Raw genomic sequence first — 19,542 nt, 5'->3', positions numbered from 1 at the left:
TTGCTCTGCTCTTTTTCCCTCCCTCATCCTGAGGATGCTGTGCCATAGCTCTGTTTCTAAGCATGGTGTACATGGTGCAGGCTGTACAGAGAAGACAAAGCAGAACTGACAGCAAGTTTATGCCGTCTTTGACATCCAGAGGGAATTCAATATTTTCAAAAACTGCTGTGCCTGGCCTGAAAGGCTGGAAGAAACCACTCTCTACTCCTCCTACCAGGGGCTGGGTGTGATTGTTGAGGAGATCCCAGACATAGGAGCCCAGACTAGGACAGCCAAACAAAACTGAGTATATACTCCGAATGGTATTCATCGCCTCACAGGTTATTATGCTGTAGGCATAATAAACCATTAAAGCAATTCTCATACCATTCCCTGGTTTCAACAGGAGTAATACTACAGGCAGGTAGTTTCCCATGTGAGGAAAAATATAGAGAGCAAGATACAGTACCCACGTAGACAAGCTGAGCACCATGGTGAATAGGTTTCCATTAACACAAAATTGTAATTCTGACTTTCTCTCAGAGCTGCCCCACATTGGGCGCCAAATTGTGTACTAGTTTGAAAACAAACCAGTGGGAGACACCAAGTCAGAATAACAATTTAATGGAAATTAAAGAAAAGGGGAAAAAAGGTAAAAGAAAAACACTGTCAAACTGACAGAGTCAAGGTACAACCTGACACCCTGTTAGGCAGGGTGGTGGTAGCAGTCTGGTAGAAATGGTGGCTGCAGTCCTCTGAAGCAGTGATCCTGTAGTAAAACAGTCTGCTCTTCCTCAGGAAGTCCAGTGGTGGCTGTGTAGCTCCTGTCCTCTGGAAATCCAGTGGGAAGCCGGTGTCTCTGGTGTTCAGCCTCAGATTATATCCACGATGGGATGCTTGGTTCCTCCCTCTGGGTGGAGCATCTCACAATGGGGTAACGAGTCATGAGGCCAAGTGTTGATTAGGCTCATTAACAGAAGATAGTCCGGAGGGAGTTATCTCTGAGTCAGGCGGCAGGACAATGATGGGCAATTAACAGAAAGATAGTCTGGGGGGAGGAGGCAAGGAAACACTGCCCCACCTGATTTCAACGGCTGATGGGGATGGTAATAGAATACACTGCAACCCAGGACAACTGGACAGTGAAACAGAGACAGATATGAACTGCAGGGATCCTTGCTCCTCAGTTCCTACCTCAGAGACTAGCCCAGTTCCTGTCCCTTGCAGGAAGCATCTGTGGGAAGATGCAGGTTTTGTGGAGCGATTCAGTGTTTCTGCACATCAGCAGCCCAGTTAAAAGCTAAAAATGCTCTGGGAAAACTGGCTGTGCAGGCCAGGGTGTGAGGCTGTGAGTGGTGGTGCTTGCTGCTGCTTCCACTGGCTGCTAGCTTGACAGTGAAGATGCAGTTCTCCATGCTAGCTGGGGTTGGTACTCACACATCCGAGGGAAGAAAGACAGCTTTTCCTCCCTTTTCCTCCCTCCCCCCGTTGCTTTATCCCTTACTGTTCCTCTGAACAATGCCCTCACAGTTTGAACTCATTTTCTTTGAACTGCAGGCACTGCACAACTCATACTTTTGCCTGTTATTCCATCCCTAAACATCTGCCATTATTTATCTGGATAGTTTAAACTCTTTATGTTCGATTTATTAGCGTCTCTGAGAATTACCTCCAGCTTTGTGTGGAAATATGTTCAATGGTGGAAACAGCCGCAGGGCTCCCCAGCTCCTCTTGTGATGGATTCCACTACAAGGCGACCTCCACCGTTCAGAGGGTGGGATTTGATGACTGTGCCATTTTCCTGGAAAGAGGCCACAGCCCCATCCAACACAAGCTAGTGCAATCTCTTTTACCACCTGGGTTTTGAGTGAAGACGTTTTTAATGCAGATCCAGAGGCAAATGCCATTGGCAAACACCTTTCCTCAGTTATGCTGGCAAAAGAGCTCCTGTTCTCCTGTCCTGCTGGCTGTGCTGCAGTGGGCTCCCACCACACAGCGCTCCCCCAGCATGTCTGGGGACACGGCATTTGCGCTGCCAGGAGCTGTGGCAGCTTGTCCTCACCCAGCCTTGCCCGCCATGGTCTTAAATGAAAGGAAGACAGGGGGAGAAGGGACTTAGAGCTTCACACAGATTAATGAGCTGTTCTTTTTGGTGTCTTTTCCCCTTACATCTCAGAATTCTGCTAGGCTGAAATGCTTGCTTCAGGGTTCCATCTTGCGCAGATCTCATATTTCCTACCATTGTCAAGTACCAAGGATGTGGTTAGGTCACACCAAATTCTGTGGCCAATTAGACCAGCCACAATGTTTGTGGAGAAGCTTGATTTTGATACTTAATTGTGAGTATCAAGTTGAAGGCTGGAGGGCCATTCATTCCTTCTGCTTAAAGGTCATTGCACAAGCAGCCTTTGAAGTTCAATTACTTCAAGGCCCATATACCACCCAAATCTGTCTGTGTCTCTGCTGTAAGGTTTAAAGTGCACCACTGTTTTCTATAGCATCTTGCATGCCATCTGTTTTCCAAATCACTTTCCTCAGCTGCATAATTTAATTAGATAAGAACTAGAGGGAGGAGGATATGGAGAAAAATGGGAAATTTGTTTGCAAAGCATCTGCATTCAATTCTCCCTTTCAGTGTGTGGGTACTAGAAGACATAAAGTGGCACTTCAGAAGCAAAGGGGACCTGGTCACACTAACAAGGCTTTCAGCTTCTCCATGTCCCTGGAGAAGGTTGATGCAGGGTACAAAGTCTCACCATGCTGGGCTTTCGTGTGCTTGGCATAATACAGGGCATGAACCAATATCCGTCATCCTCCTGCCACCCAGAGCTTTTTGTTCGCTTTCTCTGGTCCCTTCCTCTTTGAGGCTGGTACCCAGCCATTAGGCATACTTGCACCTATGGGAAAGTCAGTGTTAGATTGGTCTTTTTTCAAACCCATCATTCCTGTTCCTCAGGGGGATAGGTGACAGTCTGGAGACTGAGCTGGATTGCAGTCTCATTTTCTGGGGGCAGCCTGGAGGGACTTGTGAGTGGCAGATCATGTTTGGCCAGTGCAGCTGGACTAAGGGAGTGGGGAAAGGTCTGAGATGCAAAGTCAGTGATGTCTGACAACCCATGCTCTGTGAGCCCATGGCTGCATAAAAACCTCAGACTCTCTCCTGGAACAAACTGGGGAGATTAAAAAGAGCTATTTTTTTGTTGATGACAAGGTAATTTTAACACAGGTCACTTCCCCAGTCTGCTGAACTGAGTGCCAACAAGCAGAGAGATGTGGGAACAACTGGGCAGCACAGGGGGCGGAAAGGAAGAGGTGGGAGAGAGCCACTTCCACAGCAGCATCTCAGGCAGACAGTTCCAGTGTGGCTTTCCCTGGCAAGGCTGAGTGAGGAAGGAGAAGTGGGCCTCCCCTTGGTGCAAGGACCTCATGGGCGAGGTGAGTGTGCTCCTGCACTGCAGGATCTCGTCAGCTCAGCCCCCTGCTCCGAGCACCATGGAGCAGCACCGTCCTCTGTGATCGCACCATATGGTCCTTCGCAGGCTTTTTTTTCTTCTGGTCTCTGAGTGTGCTGGATAGAGAAGGGGAATTAAATAAAAGATGTCACCACAATGCTGCTGGAGGTCTTTGGTGGCTTTATCCTTTTTCCTAGCTGCCTTCCCATCCCAGCATGGATGTATGTGCATTTTTCCCCACTGAAATGGATGCACCTTCTCTAGACAAGAAAATAAAAAATTCACTAACCATATTTTCTGTCTTTTCTCCTTTTTCTCTCATGGACTCAGTGCAATAAGATGTTTAGATCTAATCCCACCAAAGCAAAGAGAAATTCATGATGAAGAATATTGCCAGGTCAAGGATCTGAAATTTTCTTACCTGCCTTGGTTCAACAAGCACAACGTACTTGATGCTAGCACTCCTTTTTGTTTTTTCCTTTCTCCACTTTTGTAATTGAAAGCTCTGGCATTTTAGAGGCAAGATTTCAGCCACCCTTGGAGCTGCTGGAGGATGCTGGGGGAGTTGCTCGTTCACCAGAATGTTTACAGAAAATTTGTCACAGCCTGACCATATCTAATTGGCACAATGTGTAAAGAAACAGGCTCCTCGGATATTTTTAGTACTCTCCCACCTTTCATAGAACCTAGCATAGGACTGTTGGGCATAATTAATTCCAGTTGTCTGCCAGTTCATTCTCTCAAAGTTGGATTCTTACAAACAATTTGGCTCCAGGTGTCTTTTAGATCCAGTGATAAGAAAACGGGCTGCTGGCATTTATCAAGCATGGTGTCTTGTGCGTATCTTTTCTGATGTTTGATACTTTGCACATTATATATCTATTGCCTTTGCAGCTATCCATTTTTTTCTCCTAGTGGTTTCATTGCTGCAACTTTAGTCATTGACAGGCAGGAGAAATGCCCCCAATTAACACATGGACCTTTCTGTAGCTGTCTTTTCTATGCATAACATTTTTTCCCTAGCTAAGATGCATCGAGCATTCTGAACATCTTCACTTTGCTTTCTGCATCCAATTATTTTTACTCTGTGTTTTTACAGTGTAGCTCCATTCATACCAAACCTATTTGGGTAGCTTTACTACAGGCCATATGGTCTGTATTTGATTTTCCAGGAAGTTTGGGTGTTCTCATCTGGAATGCCCCCAGTCTCTTGTTTAATTTCAAGATTCTTTACTCTCTGCACTATGGAAAACAGAATTGGAGGGCCTTCTTTCTGTGCTGGCCACACTACAGCCTCAAGCTCGAGCTGGGCAAAAACCTGATACATTTATCCCATGTATCAAACAGGACTGGGAGAGATCTTGTGATTATAGTGCGAAGAGTTAATTTTTAAAACTTCTATTATTAAGTTTCCAAAGTAAAAATTATTTACATAACTTTGCATCATGGGGCAATGAAAACAAATGGATTTGAAATATGTGCCAGTTCCTATTGATATATATGTATGACTATGCCAAGGACAGGGAGAATTTGCAAATGAGTGTTTAGTCAGTGCTATTTCCTTCATGCTTGCAGACCAATGCAGGGGTCTAGTGCTACTGTCCTGCAAAGCCACCTGGTGTGGATGCTTTCCTCTCTGAAGAGGCCTCTGCCACTATTTCCCCCCAACACTCTGCTACTTTGCTGATCAGTGGAGACATTTCAGCTGCAAACCTCTCATGCTCAACAGCTGCAGTCCTGGGGAAGAAGTGGAACTAGTCTGAGAACTGGGTTTGGGTTTTCAGACTTCTGAGTGTAACTCCAAAAGGCATTGCTTAAATTCAGAGTTTTATCCCAAAAATACAGTGCAGCTCCCACAGAGATACAAGGATCTGAAGCCTTTGAGGAGGTGATCATATCCACTGAGCAGGGTGAACTGGCCCAACTCCTAGTCCATCCTGTAACTGAGGTACAGGAATAGTAACCAGTTCTTTTAAGCCCATGGATATCTACATTAGGCACTGTAGAACTCTCCTAAGGATGACTGCGCTGTCAATATATTGACCTTCTGTGTCTTTGATGAGAGACATACCTCTGGGGTATGATTCCTGCTTGGGCATAAGCAGTCATAAGGGCAGTCTGGGATGATTACCCTGGATAGATAGACATCTGTTGAATGGAAATGTTGCTGTGTGATCACATAGAGACACTTGGTGTTTGCTCTTTCTCCTCAGTCAGTGAGCTTCTCCAGAAGATAGTTCAGACCTGAGATGCCAGAGGCCACCATGTGTTTGAGGAGCTGGAGGGAGCCAGGGTAGGCAGCAGCTTGGTCTCTTGAGTGCAGCCTGTATATGGTGTGTATAACTCAATACCATCCTGATACCTGGCTTCCACATCACACGGGCAAAACAATCATTTCTGAGCCAGAAGTGGAGACAAGGACTTAAGAGACAAGAAAGAAATACCAAATCAAAGCCAAATTTATTCTCCTGATAACCCATCAAAGGGTTTTTATGAAGGTGTTATATTAGGCCCATATTCAGCTTTCTTCTGCCCAAGTTTTGGACGTATGCATGAGGATGCTTAGTAAAACACATCATTTTAAGGCTTTGTGCAAACCAGCCCAGCCTAGATAGATACATAGAAAAACATCCATGAGACCTAACCTTTGAAAAAGGGCTGCGGGAGACATGAACCTCCAGGAGGGGTTCACTCAGCTCACCCCATTATACCTGCCCCATCTTTTGGAAAGAACAGTTCCTCTTCTTGAACGTGTTAAGATTTTTAGGGACAGAAATACCCAGGTTTGGGCCCCTTCTTGTCCTGAGAGGAATAAAATTGCAGGTCTTTGGTGTTCTCTGCCAACCAGGTTGTGTGGCCTCACCGATGTGGGGAGGGCGGGAAACCTCTGTCTTTATCCTCGATAAGAAATAGCTGCTCCACCTGCTATTAGTTTGGTTTGCAAACATCAGCAAGCAACCACCAAAGGCAAGCAAGGACACTGTGTGTGATTTGGCAGGGATTTTGGCATGAGTGTGCAAAAAGCTGTGTACTATGATGTCTGGCCAAGCTGCTGCAGCACTTGCCAGCGGTGCTCGGTGCCTGGCATTCGGCTGCTGCACAAGGCCATGGCTGCTGTGCTCTTGGCCCAGCTCTTGTCACTGATCTCATGCTCTGGGCCTCTGGAGTGCACAGACGCCCGTAGCCTTGGGATGGGGGCACTGGTAGAGCTGGTGTGTCCCCATCACACGCCTCTACAGTCCCCACCACGTGCTGTGGCCCCACAGCTCAGTGATGGAGGGAGGAACATGCCAGTGCTCAATCCTAGCTGGGCTACCTTGCAGTTTCCTCTCTCCTTGAACCCTGAAGCTGTGTGCACCCACCTGGAGCACTATGTTGGCTAGGACACGCTTCTGCCACCCTTCCCAACTGGGAATTTGAGTAAGAGGGGTGGGGAGGGCAGTCTGCAACTGGGCTTGGACTGTACCCTCGCTGCGCTGACAATGGGGACCCTGCCTGGTCAGTGAAAGCCCTCAGAGGAATTTTAGCATCTTTTGGGGGTCCCAGGGCCTCTGCAACAGCAAAGCTGCAGGTGCTGAGGTGATGTTTTCCCTGGAGACTTAAAGGGTTTGAGGTTCACAAAAAGCTTTGCCCTCTTGGACCAAGGTGCCTTCGCACCTGCTCCGTGCTGCTGACTACTACTCCAGATCTCTGGGACCTGGGACCATCTCTCATCCCAAGGAAAGCTGCTCGTTGTAGTGAGGTTCTGCATGATGCAGTAAGCACCCAACTGGGGTATAAAGAGGACGCCAGGACCTGCAGGAGCCAGACCCCAAGAAGCTGCAGCCTCAGCCTGAGGAGAATCAAGAGCAGGTCACTTCCAGGGGGAGGCCAAGGGTGGCTCAGGGATCAGTCCAGCCCAGTCACGCCACGGCTGCCTCCCAACCTGCCCATGGCCTGTGCAGCCATTGCAGAGCATCCCCCAGCCCCACAGAGTACTGACTCTGAGAACAAGAGAAAGGCTTCTTGCTTTTGCAAGTTCTCCACAAATCAATTGAAATGCTGGGTTTTTTTCCTCTTTTTCTCCTGGGGGTTTTTTGTTGATTTTTTTTTTTTTCAACAGGTTAGGAGTGGTATTGTACCAGAGTGTTGTGCAAAGCCTTGGCTAGAAACATCTGAAAGTTTCAGTTGTGTTATTTGCTGACATACAGGCATTGCCATGTCCTGCCTGCCATAAGACCTCTGACACCAGCAGCTATTTTGAGCATAATAAAGCAACTGATAGTGAAGACAGGCACCAGCAGAAAACTGAAATTATGGCATGTGAAATGACTTATCAGACAAAGCTGCCAGCTCATAGGTATGAAGCCCAGGTACAAATCAAGTCCATATAAAAATATTATGGTTAAAAATTAGATTCTGGGGATATTTTGAATCAACCACTGTGTTCTTATTGAAGAGACTCTTCAGTTTCCTTGCTGTACCATGTAAAAACATATGTATCTATCCTTGTCTGCAATGTTGGCCTCGTTTCTCTTGTGTGGAGATATTAACTGTACATTATTTTATTATTATCACTTCTCCTTTGTGTCTACATTGGTTTCAGGACAGAGTAGAGTTCAGAGATAAACTTTTATATCATGAAGAAAAAACTGTCACAACTCCCTCAGCCTTCACTACACATCCCCTCAGCAAACAGTTCACAGTACAAGTCAACAAACGATTCTTTCTTTTAAATAAACTTGTCTTAAACACTTCTGATGACCAATAAGTAGTAACTGAGACAGAGCCCTGGCAGTAAGCTCGCTACTGCCAAGCACCCTGACCCCACAAGAATGGTTATGCTAATAGTTTTTAAGAACTGTGGAGAGCTGGAGGAGAAGAAATACGTTTGTTAAAAACCGTGGTTCAGATCCTTGAGGGGCAGGCAGTGATTGAGCTGCCGTGCGGCGCTAGTTGGTACAACTGCCTGGCAAAATATCTCTAAAATAACAGGCACTCAAGGTCAAGACCCACTGTGGTTCCAAACATCCATTGCATAACCCAGACAGTATCTGGTTTATTAAAGGAGGGCACAGAACTAGGGAGGAGAAGGGAACAACAGTATCTTTCCACATGGGCACTAATCTGGCCAGCAGGCAACAGCAGAGCCCCCTTTCCCCCAACAGGCTGAGGCTTCTGATGAATTTAATGTTTTCTGAAGACTGTCTCAACTGAAATCAAACTCACTTATGACCTTTTCTCTGAGCAGCAGGACAACAAAATCCATAATGCAAAGGCAGTCAAACAGAAGACAAGAATGTGATTTTTTTAAATGAATGTTTTATTCATTAAGTATTTATAAAAATGTGTAAAATACACTCAAATATATTTGATCTGTTGACTGTAGCTAAAAATATAAAAATATACTTAAATGCATAAATTAAATTGACAATAGTAGCACAGTTCTGTGTTCACTCAGTGTTTGTCAGGAACACAATTATAAGTAATTATATTGCATATGAGCATGGAATATGTACTGAAGATGTTTTTTACTCCAGGCACTGGCAAAGGATTTATGGCTAGCCACATAAATTTCAAAACTGGGGGGTTTTCACTATGGTATACTGCTCTGCTGTAGAGCAATATATATTTAGCATCTTGATGTTACTTACAGTATTTCTTTAGCTTTCAAATAAACGAAGAAACAACTAAACTGTCATGGTTATTAGTCTGCATCACTGACACTGTGTGTCCCAATTCCATAGTTTTTTCTCAATTAGCTAGTCCCTGGTCTCCAGTATTTCCTGCCAGCCTTAAAAAACAAATCCCATTTTGAACCAGCTGTCACTGAGGTCACTGACCTCACAGACCAGTTTGCTTTGGCCATGGTGGTGCTACCAGCAGGTCAGGAGTTTGACTTTGTCAGCCTGAGGGGGACAGTTGAGGACGTGGGGTCTACAGCGAGTTGCCCAAATACTGTGGTGAGCACTCATATCAATCCGAAGTTCAGCATCCTGGGATTATAGGTCCCAGAGCTCCAGAGCCCAGGCATCTGTGACATGGCCATGAGGGAGTGGTGGTCATTCTATATTGCATTTTATTTACACAAACTGTATGTCTGAAGTATTGAAAGAAACCTGAATAATTGTTAAGCACCTGCCAAGGCACTCCTTGGACATGAAGCTGTGGCTGCAGTAAGCTGTACCTCTGAGTGTCAGATGCATTTCTCTGATCTGTGGCCTTGGAGAGAGATGCTGATATAGTGATTAAATGGTTACTGTTCTCATCCCTCTAGCCCATATACTAAATCCCAGGCTGAGGAGCACTGCTAAGTGCTCATGTACTCCTACCTGTCTAGTATTTAACTTTCTGCTTTCAAAGTCAATGCATAAATAACCATATACAATACATAATACAAACTTGAAGCTCACACATTTTCTTTTCTCTGTTCTACAACTGAAAGGAAATTCATAGTTTATTATGGCACAAAATAATATTTCTGGCATTTTAGGTATTATTTATTGCTAAATAACTATAGCAGCAGAGAAAAATGTATAAAGTTGCACTTTTTGACATCTTCACAGTATGCCTATTTCTCTCACCTACTTTTGTGTTCCATTAGTAACAAAAAATATCATTTATCAACTCCAGCTATGTAAAATCTTTTTTTTTTTTCCTACAATTGCTAGTGGATCTTTTAATTGTATTGCACAGATTAAAAAAATATTTATTACAATTTTTTCATTATTAAATAACTTTCAATACAAAAATTTGAATTAACCTAAAAGCCCAACCCTGCAAGTGCTTCAGAAGTGGAATGGTATTTTCTTCAGGCAAGCATTCCAGTTGACTTTCATGAAAGTACTCAGGTAGCTTTGTGAACAATGCAGAGATTTGAAGGATGGGCTCCAAGTGTGCAAATCTTAGCTTATGGATCAGCAACAACACTAGCCTTGCTTTCTAACATTATTATTGGGAAACATCAAGAAGGGAATTCTGAATATCATCAAGGACATTCAAAAGATGTCTTTTTCCTTAAGAGCTTTGTTCCGCACAGAAGCTCCTTTAAATCCATTCTTGTTACATTAACAATTCCCCATCAGTCCTGTTATTCAGCTTAGAGGCACAGTAAATATAATTACTTATACTGAGAAGTAGGTGTTGTATATTAACAAAATGCTACATAGAAACTTTTTTACTTTTTCTCTGTGATTTACACTGGTTTCATATGAGCAGAACTGGCTAGAGAGCAGAACCAGAGCAATAATGTGTGTATACGGTCTCATGTGTGACCTACTTGGGCAGAAATGTAAAGCTGCTCAAGAGCACCGTGCCAGAGTGTTTAAGGTCATCTGTCATGTTATGAAGTGATGAGGAGGAAGAGGCTTATGAACTGTGTCCAGTATTAGCTGAGAGAAAAGATGAAACAAGTTGTCTGCTATGACATCATCATTTTGGGTACACATTTGTGAACTCTGTAGATGCAGACAAGGGAGCTGAGAGTGATAAACTGCAGGATGATGTGTGTCTTTCTGAGAATGATGAACAACATGCATACACAGCACACAATCAGACTTTTGCTGATTTACTCAGGTCATCTAGTATTGAGTGAGCTCCATTTCCCTCAGCATTAAAAAATGGCACAGTGATATAGAGTGTGAGGTAATTTATAGGGTACACTTGGTGTGTCTTAACAGTGTAATTGTACTGCTGGTAACTAACATGGTGATCGTCATTCCTCGGCTACCCCTGCAAAAAAGAAAGGACCAAATGCAGTGCATGTAACACAACAGCAGTTCTCATGATGCCTTAAGTCCAGCAGTTACTAACACGACCAACGATCGATCTAAAGATGCCATGCTCTTTTGTCCTTGCTTGCTAACCTAGTCATCTAGCAAAGGAAACAGAGAAATGAAGGCATCTGCAGAAAATGTGCACATTTCTTTGTGGTTTTGCTTAGACTTTCCTCTGTGAAAATGTCTTCCACTCTAATGCTAGTTCCCTTCTTCTTCAGTTTCCATTAAGAGTGGTGAATTTTGAGGTTTGTCTGGTGCCAAAGAGGATGTGCAGGAGGGATGAGCAGTATTTTCATACAGAAACACCTAAAAAGATTAACTAAGTTTACATGTTTTGAGCAGCTGTGACAGCTGATTTGAAGGGTGGCTTCTGAGGCATGTGAGGCTATTTGGTCAAGAAAGGATAAGATTCCAGATGGAATAGGAAGAGTGACTATCAGGCTGTTACCTTCTCTCTAGGAAAACTAGAGTGACATGGATGTGCACAGTCCTGCTGTGCCACAGGAGTTCCTCCGTTAGGCACTTAGTTAGCTACTTACTGATTCTCAGAAGGCCTTCAGAAATATTTATTTTTCTCAAAAACAGAAGTGGAATTTAGGCACTTGTCTTCAGCAACAAGCTCAGTTTTCTCTAGGAAAAGTATGGGTAGATGTATGAAAGAACTACAAAGCCCTTCCTTCTTTTCATGACGGAGAGGAACTGTTACTGCCTCTTCACTATTTGTTTGAGGAGCATTTTATAAAGACAAGCAATAGCTGAACAGAGTGTTTAGACCCTTGAATGAGATGCCTCTTTGCAGAGGAGAGAGCACTGCGCATAATCCACTTGGCTGGGCAGGATATCTGGTAAGTGCTCTTGGATTGTACTTCTTGCTAATCACCACATGTCTTCAGTAATGAGTCCCTGCCTGGGGGCATGGGGGTTGGAACTAGATGATCTTTAATGTCTCTTCCAACCCAAAACATTTGATGGTTCTATGATCAGCACAGCTCTGCCAGCCTACATTCCCTGATGATCCTTTTTCCATTCCAACTGCTCTTGTGGTGGTGACATCAGGTAACATTCTAGTGGAAAATTCTTTCTATGCAGACATTCTGGGGCCAAACTGTCTCTTTGTGAAAACAAATGGCATTTGAAGGATACCAACACTTGGGGCAAAGCAGCCATGCTGCAAGCAGCTTAAGGCCAGTTGTGTAGATGGTGGAATATATACCTTTATATGTCTTTGTTTCAATACGTTTGCAGTCCCTCTACTTTTTTGGCTGTCATGCTACAGCATTGTTTCTAATGAGCTATGGAAGTTGCCAGACTTCACATCCTCACAGATCTGTTAGCACAAATGTCTGAGGTGTTTCTTTGAACATCTTTCTTAATTCAAATTATACACATGTGAAAGTACACAGACACAAACTGTGGTCTGATTCTGCTCTCTTAAACCAGTGTAATGAAATGAGAATGTGACCTTTCTCCCCTCAAAGTATGTGGTGGGAGAAAGGTCTGCTAGACTTCACTGCAGTGTATGTTGTTTGATATTTTTCTACTATGTCACACTAGACTGAAACAGTTGCTTCTAGTGAGGTGAACCCTGTTTTACTTGGTTGTCAATGAGTTCTGTAAAAGGTATGCCACTGTGTTACGATTTATACCCATTTTTGTCAGATGAAAAGCGGTAAGTTTAAAGTGTAGAGTAGCATTGTAATTCCTATACAGGACTACTGTTCCCTTGCTTAATAGTAGCTTATTTCATCTCACAAACACTGAAATATTTTTTAAAAATGAGGTTCTCCTTATAGGATTTTTCCCGTGTCATGCCAATAGCTTCCCAAACACAGCAGTCCTGTTAGCCATACAATTTAAAATAGTTTATGTAGAACAGTTTATAAAAACTGTGATAAGAAAAAATAGTATTATCTGAAGCATAATATTAATATCAACAATATAGAAAAAATACATATTTACATAATGCCAAAATACAATTATATACATTAATATCTATTACATTTAAATTATATATCTTTAAAAAAAAATCACCAGACCAATAAATTATACACAGTCTCAACCAAAAGGTCTGGCACCTTTCTGGTGCATGAAATACATACATTAAAAAAACCAAAACGAACCCCCTAGTTAACAAATGTGTTCACAAAAGCAGGTATCTCTAACATTCTTAGTGCCTTGAATAAACAGCATCTGAAAGCAAGGAAAACTGAGATTAGAAAAAGTAAAACAACGCAGATTCAGCAGTGCTCTGAGAGGTGGCTGTGTGGCAGCAGCACTGGCTGGTGACTGATGTGACAGCTAAAGATCAGATCCCATCTCTGCTTGGACTCTCAGTGTATGGAACCTGGATATTTCAGTTCTTGGCCTCCTCCAAGCCTGTTCTACCTGTTGATGACAACTCTGATTTCTACAGGCTAGATCAAGAAAATTATTTTGATCTCTTACCGTATAACCCTAATGCCTAATGTCCAAATTTGTGGAGCTACTGAGATCTTTCTGTCTTGACTCTAAAAACTTCCACATCCCTCAAGAATCTGCTCTACCAAGGCACACAGGTCACCTCTGCTTACAGCTTCTCCACATTGGTCCTCTGGCCATGAGAACAGGAGGGGAAGGGCAGTGCTAGTGCCAGGTTTGTTACCCCTGCAACTCTTATTAGCAAAGGACTGGATACAGGCTAGGAAAAGGAGCCTACAAGGATTGGGGTCTGGGGAGAAAGAAAGAGCACAGCCTAGGACACCTGTATTTTCCAGTCAAGGCAGATGGGAAATCTCCCAAGGCTGCCTATATAATCAACAGCAGATGAGGGTGATGCAGAGAGAAATCGAACGCTATGAATGACAGAAGAGCCCAGTGAGTGCTGTCAGTGGCCTTAGTTGCTTAAAGGCGGATGATGTAAAGACTTGTGGGGTAAAACCAATATCATGATATCCTGACAGCACAGGAACCACCAAGTGTGAGACAGGGAGAGCATAAAGGTAAGGTAGGAGCAGGAAGTGCTGTTTTAATGACTACTAATGAAGGAAATAAAGACAGAACTGCAAGAATGAAAAGAGCAGAGAGAACAAATGAAGGTCCAGGAAATAAAGAAATATCAATGGTTAAGGATAGCACAATTCCCTCTCAATTACATTGTCAGTGAGCTACTGCATTTGAAACATTTTACAGTTTGATAAACTTGCAGTTACCTCTGTGATACTCTGGATTCACATTTTCATATATTGGAAATAAGGGATTTTCTTGTTCACTGCGAAGTTTTCTGGCTCTTAACACATCTCTCACACATTGATGTAGATACACATATTGACACTGCAAAAGATTTGTTTTTAAGACACTCTGAGGAATTTCATAATTTAATTTTCTATATTGCGAAAAATCAGTACAAGCTAACTCCTTCACACAAAATCAAGGGTGGTGTTAAGAACTGATCTCCTTTTTATGCTAGTAATATACTAAACTTTCGTGATCACCTCTCTTTAGAAATAACACCAGTAAAACATAAATGAACACAGTATGTTTTGACAGATCATGCCTTGAATGAAAGCTTTAACAACTGTAAAGCGCAATTTCACATGGTACTGTGTTGGACAGCTGCTACTTCTGAATGCTTTGGTATAAAGTACATGTAGAAGAATTACTATGTACAGGGAAGCACGCAGAAAAGACAATTTCCTCATTTTCTTTTTTTTGTTCTGAAAATAAATATTTTCCACAGAATTTTATAATAACATATACATATTTCAGACAACTTTGAGAAACCTAAATTTCTGGAAAAAAAAAAATCAGTATTTTTTTGATCCAGCCTAAGTTCTAAGATTGTTTCTGACAATGCAGCAAATGACAGTCTCTTCTGAAGAGTGCCTTTCATAGAACGGAGCTAAGATGACATTCACAACCAAAGTAAGGAGGCTCAGCATGTTATTGGCTATTGACTACTCACCAAACTATCTTAACAGAATAGATCATTGAACTTTCATGATTTGCTACTCTTTGTGGTTTATGACATGGGTCACAATAATTTTTGATTAGTGTAACATGGCCCCCAAACATTAGGCCGAGCATGTTTATATATCAAGGTGTACCTTTATAATGTTACTTTACCTCAAAAACATAATTTCTCCAATAAGTATATGTATTTTCTCCCATCACACCTTTTCTTATTTTCCACAAGAAATTTGGCCATTGCTCTGTGTCTTTTTCCCAGTGCTCTGGCTCTGGGAAAGTGAGGATATCTGCCTTTATGTACATACAGCTGCTGTCTCTGTGGAGCAGAACCCTGCACCCCACCCACCAATGCGACGGAAAGTTGGCCAAGCACAGAGACTTTCTTTGGCAAAGACCATTTTCGACTGGAATGGTTAAAGCTGCTGTAGCACACTGCCTTTTGAGCTGATGCAGAGAGTTTTCCCTTGCACGTCTCCACCTGCAGTCTCTTGTCTTAAACAGCGTTGAGCCAAGTCTGAAGCAGGGACATTGTTTTGTTGCTGCTGTTTTTCTGTGACTGAATATTGTCAAGTATGATGGTACTGTGGCCTTTGACTTTTGTGCAGATCTGGCTGCCTTTTGACTTAGATGTCATGTCAAGCTCATGCCAAAGGTAGGCTTTGTAACACACAACTTCTGTTGTCTGTAAGTCAAATTTAGACTCTTGAGGCAGTTGCCTCTTTTTTACAGCTAGGGAAAAAGAGCCACCCTCCTGAGATGTTTGTCTGCCTTTGCAGACTGTGGATGATGGGAATGTAGGAGGATCTCTGAAGATGCCCAGACCAGGCTGGGAATCTGTCTCTCTTCCAACAGAAGGTCTTCTGTGATTAAGATATTTCCAGGAACCCCTTTGTTTTGTGTTCCCAGCTGGGCCTCTCTTTATACCCATATAAGACTTTTACATCTATCAGAAAATGCTGTCACTGACAGATTTGTTTCCAAATTGCAGCAAAGAGCTCCATTAGCATCAAGCTACAGGCAGACCCATCAAACTTGTTCTCATTCTTCTATTAATGGTTCACAAGGAAAATGTAAAGACTACCTCTACAACACATCTTTATTAAATCAGCTCCTAAGTGTTTAGGTCCTATCAGTATAACATGATTTTCTTGCAGTTTTAAAAGCACAGAAAGAAATATAAAACATTTACTTCTTCTGCACTTTGAGAATAAATGTACTTGCTTTTCCATAGTATGTTAGGAGAACGCCAATCAACTTCCCAAAATAATTTTAATGAAAATGACAGAGCAGCTCAATAAAACATAAACTGCAAAGGCACAAGGTTACAGTGGCTAGAGTTTTAAAATTGCATACATCTAATTTTCTCTGTCCTGCATTCCTCTTTCCTATTATGTCAACCTATCTGTCTGGTTTAGGCTTGTTTTCCAAACCCATCCCTGAAGGACGTATCTCCACTTAAAGCTCATTTACTGGGCTCTGCAGTAAAGCAACAGTGCGCTGTTAAGTGTCTGCTGCTTAATGCTGCTGGGGTGATTGTGGGCCAGGGCAAAAAAGGGAGAAATCTGCAGGAAGCATACCTGCCATTTGTTATGGTTTGGACCCTCTCTCTAAGAGAGCCAATGAACTGGAAATTCTCACAGAGCCAAAATACAGCTAACTAGTATTCCACAGTGGAGTAAGTGCAAAGTGCTTTGAGAGCCTTTAGGATGAGAGATTATTATATACTGTAGCTGTTGTTGCTGCATAGCAGGCTATCCAAACCTTACCTCTGTCTGAACCATGTGAACACGGTGAAGCCTTAGATCATGTACTGCTGCATAAATGTCAACAGTGTCCTTCGAATCCAGCTGTTGCAGAATTCGGTCCAGTGCAATGAATGTGCCAGTCCTGCCAACACCAGCACTGGAAAAGAAAACAACCCAAGAGATGTAGAAGCAGATGGATCAAAGCATTCACTATCTTCACGGGATACTTTCGTAAAGTTCAGATTTCTAGGGTGAGAAGCAAATTGTTCAAATGGCATCTTTGGGACTTTATAACACTTTATAATGAATTTATTTAGGAAGGAGGAAAGGATAGCAACGGTAGAGATATCTCTGCTACTGCCTGCACTGCTTTCTGCTTTGGATTAACCCAGTCATTGAGATACACTGCAAGACTGAAACTGGCTAACTTTGAAACCTCTTCTCTCCAGGGATGCAGCTGTGGGACACAGCAGACATCTGACATGCTGCAGCACATGCTGTGCAGGCAGACACAGGCAGGGTCATGTAAGATACAAGCCTCAGCCCATATAATGGTTGAGGGGTCAGATACTACAATCAGGTAGTACCAGAGAACACATGGCTTTATCAGAAGATACAGCATCAACTGCACTCTCTCACTCTCTCTCTCTCTGTAGCCCTGCACTCTGCTGCAACTGGCTGGTGGATTACAGATCAGGCCAGTCCAGTTTTGTCTTTTTTGTATGTAAGTGTAGGGGTGGACCACAGAACTGAGGGTAAACTGCAGCCCTGTGACTGCCAGAGACGGAAAAAGCAGAAGAGCAAGAAAAGGTAGTAAGAAAAGGGAATCTCAGTCGGAATGGGGGAAGGGATGGATGGATCTGTCAGCTAGTCTCAACATCCATACATAGACTCACCCCAGGTAAATCTTACCTTTTTTAAAACACCCCTTTGTGATTCAAATGTTGGGCCACAACAGCAGCATAAGGGCAATTTAAGAATGCAAAAGCTTATGAGCAATGGCAGCTGCTGACACTTTAGTGCTCTCCAGTGGTCCCACAGACACAGTGGTTCCCTAAGAACAATTTTTGAGGTATCTCCAGGGTGAGGTTGTGGGTGAATACATGTGCCTTGGTAATACTGCTCTGATGCATCCAGAGAGTTAAGCCCATCAGCTATCTCTCAGATTCTGTAGCTGCCCATAGTCTAACAGGGATGAACATTTGGGATCTTCCCAAGGGTAGGCACAAGGGCTCTGTGCCACTGACCTGCTGCTGCTGCACATACCTGCAGTGTACAATACTTGGTCCTGTGTCTGGGGTCCTGTTGATATAATCTCTTACAGTTCTGACAAACTGAATCAGGGACTGGGTGGTCTCTGGCACACCATGATCTGGCCATACAGTGTAGTGGAAGTGACGAATGAGCCTTGTTGAGTCAAGCTGCTCTTCCTGTTGGGATTCAAAAGTCTGGGTCATCAGGACAAGAGAGGTAGGGGAACATACAACATGTACCTTCAGAGAAAATGATATCTCTTCTACCAGGGCAGAGCCAGGCACGATGCAACCATGCTGCAGCAGAAGAAACCTTCCTAATTTAGCCTTGCAAGTGTTTTAAGCCAATTAATCAGGAAAAAAAAAAGAATGCAAACATACGCTGCAGATTTTAAACTCTCGTATTGTCCACTCTGGGAGCACTGATTCAGACAGCATCTCAACAATCAGGTCTCCATAGTACAAGGAATCCTGGTCATGGGGCCAGTATTGATCACACTTCACCTGCAGGGACACAAGGAAAGACAGATTTAGTGTTAGAAACAGCTATAAACAATGCCTCCATCTAGCACTGGCAGAAGCAGACTTCAGACCTCTTGTGCCTGAGGATGAAGGAAGAAAGGCAGTAGCTGAACTCAGAGAGAGATGCCAGTCCCTGCCATGTCAACAAACAGGGTCTGGCATGGGAATGGGTTAGCATGGGGTTGGGAAGTGGAAGTTCTCATAATTCATTTGTGATGGGCGGAATGGGAAGCACTTCACTGATGCCCTCTTCTAGGGCATATTTTCTGTGCCAACTCTTCTCAAATCTCTGCTTGGATGAGAGCTAGGCTTCCAGTGCCCCTTCCTCACCTCTTGCTGAGACATGGCAGTAGGGTCCTGTAGGGTATGCCCAGCCCCTGCCCTAGAGGCATGTCTGCTGAGATAATGAGATTGCACAATCCAAGGCAGGGGCTGGGCATACCCTACGGGGTCCCATTTGGAACCAGTGAGGTGAAGAAGGACACAGATCCTATTCTGCATCGGCTTTCGCCCTCTCCTCAGGAAAAAATGGTAAGCTGAAAGGAACTGACCCCGTGTGTGCCACTAGAGGATCACTGCCTCAAGTTTGTTTAGTCTTCTCACAGACCTAGTCCCTGTCTTACAAAGGGCACAGGACATGGTCATACTTGGGAAGGTATGCTACACCTCCACTCAGTAGGAGTGTTAAGTGCACAAGTAGTCTCTTTACTAACTACATCAGGGCTTATATATCAGAGATAATTTGATGTATTTACTGATCAACATTTGCTCTCTGAGCTTATATTTGAAGTAGAAGTTGATCAGAGTTGATGCGATAAACAGGCACTTTTTGTTGGTGGTTGTCCTCCTGCATGCTTAAGAAAATTGTATTAGTACTAGTGAACAAAGT

The 19,542-nt window shown here is 43.4% G+C and overlaps 1 protein-coding gene across 3 annotated transcripts in view; it reads right to left on the bottom strand.

The window, feature by feature from the left end:
* Window positions 1-9,064: 9,064 nt before the first annotated feature.
* PTPRB (protein tyrosine phosphatase receptor type B) overlaps window positions 9,065-19,542 on the bottom strand; it is a 63,248-nt gene continuing 52,770 nt past the window's right edge. For 2 of the 3 annotated variants that reach the window (XM_048300567.1, XM_048300570.1), the window contains 5 exons: window positions 18,513-18,635; window positions 18,145-18,308; window positions 16,900-17,035; window positions 14,377-14,497; window positions 9,065-13,573 (listed from right to left, as the gene is read on the bottom strand). In XM_048300567.1, coding sequence (XP_048156524.1) covers window positions 13,542-13,573; window positions 14,377-14,497; window positions 16,900-17,035; window positions 18,145-18,308; window positions 18,513-18,635 — 576 coding nt within the window. In that variant the 3' untranslated portion in view covers window positions 9,065-13,541. The remainder of the gene's footprint in view (window positions 13,574-14,376; window positions 14,498-16,899; window positions 17,036-18,144; window positions 18,309-18,512; window positions 18,636-19,542) is intronic. The other variant, XM_048300568.1, reaches the window with a different exon arrangement.

Source organism: Corvus hawaiiensis, chromosome 4 (assembly GCF_020740725.1).
Source record: "Corvus hawaiiensis isolate bCorHaw1 chromosome 4, bCorHaw1.pri.cur, whole genome shotgun sequence".
Classification (NCBI taxonomy): Eukaryota; Metazoa; Chordata; class Aves; order Passeriformes; family Corvidae; genus Corvus; species Corvus hawaiiensis.
Note: the sequence above shows the minus strand (reverse complement) of the source record. Positions and strands in the feature narration are given on the sequence as shown.